The sequence below is a fragment of the Metopolophium dirhodum genome, chromosome 1 (genome assembly GCF_019925205.1).
Source record: "Metopolophium dirhodum isolate CAU chromosome 1, ASM1992520v1, whole genome shotgun sequence".
NCBI lineage: Eukaryota > Metazoa > Arthropoda > Insecta > Hemiptera > Aphididae > Metopolophium > Metopolophium dirhodum.
In genome coordinates, this window is record NC_083560.1 from 58,266,269 (window position 1) to 58,269,361 (window position 3,093).

A 3,093-nucleotide genomic window follows, 5' to 3' on the forward strand; every position below is an offset into this window, starting at 1 on the left:
GTTGGCTCCGGCGTTTCTGATAGTGGTTCACGAAAAATAAAATATTATAAACAATATTATGTGGACGTATATTGGTATTAGGTATATGATATTAATTTCAATTATACCATTGTACGTTTTTGAACTGCGCGTATAGTCGAGTATGAGTTTCGTCTGCACGAAATTCTAGTAATATCCGTCAAACATTCTTAGGGGGAATTATTTGATAGAAAATAATATGGAGGTCTACCTGCTATTCTCGAAGCATTATATAATACACCAATCATTAATGATTGAGACACTCGACGTGGAGTGAATCGAGAGTATTATTGATAATGTCCATTCGTCGAAAATATTCTTTCGATTCGTTGATAAAATGTCCTTCCCGATCCTAATGTTTTTATTATAAAATGTGTGATTCAGTAAGCACGTTCACTCCCATTTTTCCTTTAATAGTGCATTTATTCAAATTATGATTTTTAGAATTTGTATGTATATACTTAAACAATATATTTCCAAATCTTTTCGATTTTTTCGTAATATTTGAGGAGTCCCTAAAGGGCTGATATAAACTTTTATATTGAAACAAGAACCACTTTTTTACGAAAAATTATTAAACAAATGATATTTTTAGATATGTTTTAGATTTGATGCATGTCGATCAAAATTCCAACGAGCATTTTCTTATTTATTTAATGTTGTATGTAGGTACTGAGGATTTAAGTCCTTGTTATAACACTAGTATCTAGTATTACATTAAATTTAAAATATATAGTAATAATATTATACCTTATTATGAAAATTAAATCCAACTATCCAATTTAAAATTTACGACACACGAATATTTAATTTATATAATTTATTATAATTACTAATACTTCTTAAAGTGTAACACTGAAACGATGTTACAATTTTAAATAAATAAAATATATATTAATATTTATTCTTCTTTCTAACAATTTGCAGTAAAAAAATATGGTTTTTATTTTAAATAAATGAATTTTTTACCATCACAAGAAACCACATAAGTAATTTAAGTTTTTAAAAATATGGTTTTTAAGTATAATACTTCAAAATTCTAATAGTCAACACTTAAATAAATTCCTAATTTAAGAGAACGGTAGGTACACAGATTAATGTTGTCTCCGTCTTACAAGTGCATAACATAGCAAATGTACGCTAAGCAGATCATGCATGACCTATTATGAAATTTGATGGTAAGATAGCTGTAGGTATCTTATGATAAATTCAATTTTTAAGTGAGTTATGAGCATTTTTAATTTACGCTATATTATATACGCATAATTTATTAAAAAATTGAACCATAGTAAAAAACCCACATAAAAAAACAGATAATGTACCATGTTTCATAATAGGTCGATTCACTCTAATTTTTTTACTAACTCAGTTAAACGTGATCTTCTGAGTGTAATTTGCACTAATGTTAATTGTTAAATGTTATACACTTGTAAATGGAGACAACAAATGGCTGTGTAGCATCCTATTAAGGGAAATATGGGAGTGACCATGCTTGGTGATTAGCTTTTTACTACTACACCTAAATTAACTTCCGATTGGTTAAATATTTTTAAAGATGTATAATTAATTAAAATTATTTTCGTTGTATAATATCATAAATCAAAGAAATGGCAAAAAACACTAAGCAATCTTTTGAGTTTAACCGAACCGAACGATTACGCAGAACGATATTCCTCGAAGACTCCTCTGAAGATGAATCGTTAGAATATACTAACAGGATAAAAACAAGTAATTATTATATATATTTTCAAAAAATTAAACTACAACAAATATTGCATCAGATCTGTGTTACTTATACCTACTTCCTATATTATTCCTTTATTTGCCCTATAAACTTAAACATTTTAATGCAGTGTTGTTAACAATGATTAATGTGGTACAAAGCGTAATCAAATAGGGTTCAAATATTAACAAATATTAACAATGCACTTTAAGTATTTTGTAAAAGCAAGGTTTACAAAGACAATAAATAAATACATGATAAATCATATTTATACGAAAGTTGGTATAGTCAAGCTTTAGTTGTCTTAAATAATTTGAAAATATAATCTTCAAAAATGTGTTATTGTACTTTTAGGGGATAATTGGAATAAGCCACTTGCCACTTTAATAAAGCCAAAAACAAAAGTCAAAGTTGGAGGCCGTGCTGATTCCCTACCGGTTTCTATTAAGCCTGTTAAAACCGTTAAAAAAAGAAAACCTCCAGTAACCGATCGTACGGTTACTGTTAATGTGCAGTCTAACGTAAAACCGAAACAAGTGGAACAGGCTATTATTAAAATCGAAAATAAACAATTGGCCAATCAAACGTCAACAAAATTCAAAAGACACGTATAAATTTAATTTAATAATATAAAAAAAAAAAATAAAGTGGATTTGAAATATGATAATACTACTAATATCAAGTTATTACAAAATCGTTATTATAAGTTTTATTATATATATTATGCGAGATCACAAGCTTTTGTAAAAATGTTTTTCAAATAGGTAAGTGATATTTCCTTTAATGTCTTAACCAAAATTAAATAATAATTTCTAATTTTAAAAATTATAGTTTGTTATAACATTATAAAATATACTATGATTGATAATTAAAAATTACAACTTTATATTGCCATTTGAAAGTCAAAAGTCTATGACGTTTTGATATATCTACCTAATATTACCTAATATACCTTAATTATCATATTTGTGTATACTGCAGGTAAATAGAATAATATATTGAACATGGTTAAAATTAGAGCAATAAAGGAAACAAAAATTATAAAAGAATTTATATAATATTATATGGCATCCCTCATTCCTTAATAAGTAATAACACTTTGTTATACATATATAATAAATAAATTTACGTCAAGGGATCGTATGACGATTATAAATTATAATTCATGCCGCTTGAGTTCCATTATACCCCTAGGTGTATTAACAATATAATATCACATTTTATTATAAGGTAAGTAGCTGGTGCTTCCTCTACATAATTCAGAGACTGTGGAGGATAAAGTGAATTTAAAGGTTTAAGGATGCACGGCCGGGGGCGTGTGAACCACCTCCGAGACAAAATACATATGTATT

General features: G+C 27.1%; 1 protein-coding gene across 1 annotated transcript; it reads left to right on the forward strand.

The window, feature by feature from the left end:
• The first annotated feature begins 1,625 nt into the window (after positions 1-1,625).
• Positions 1,626-2,355, forward strand: LOC132934490 (uncharacterized). The gene is made up of 2 exons (XM_061000790.1): positions 1,626-1,746; positions 2,096-2,355. Exons 1-2 carry the CDS (start codon positions 1,626-1,628, stop codon positions 2,353-2,355), a joined length of 381 nt encoding a protein of 126 aa, XP_060856773.1.
• The last annotated feature ends 738 nt before the right edge of the window (positions 2,356-3,093 follow it).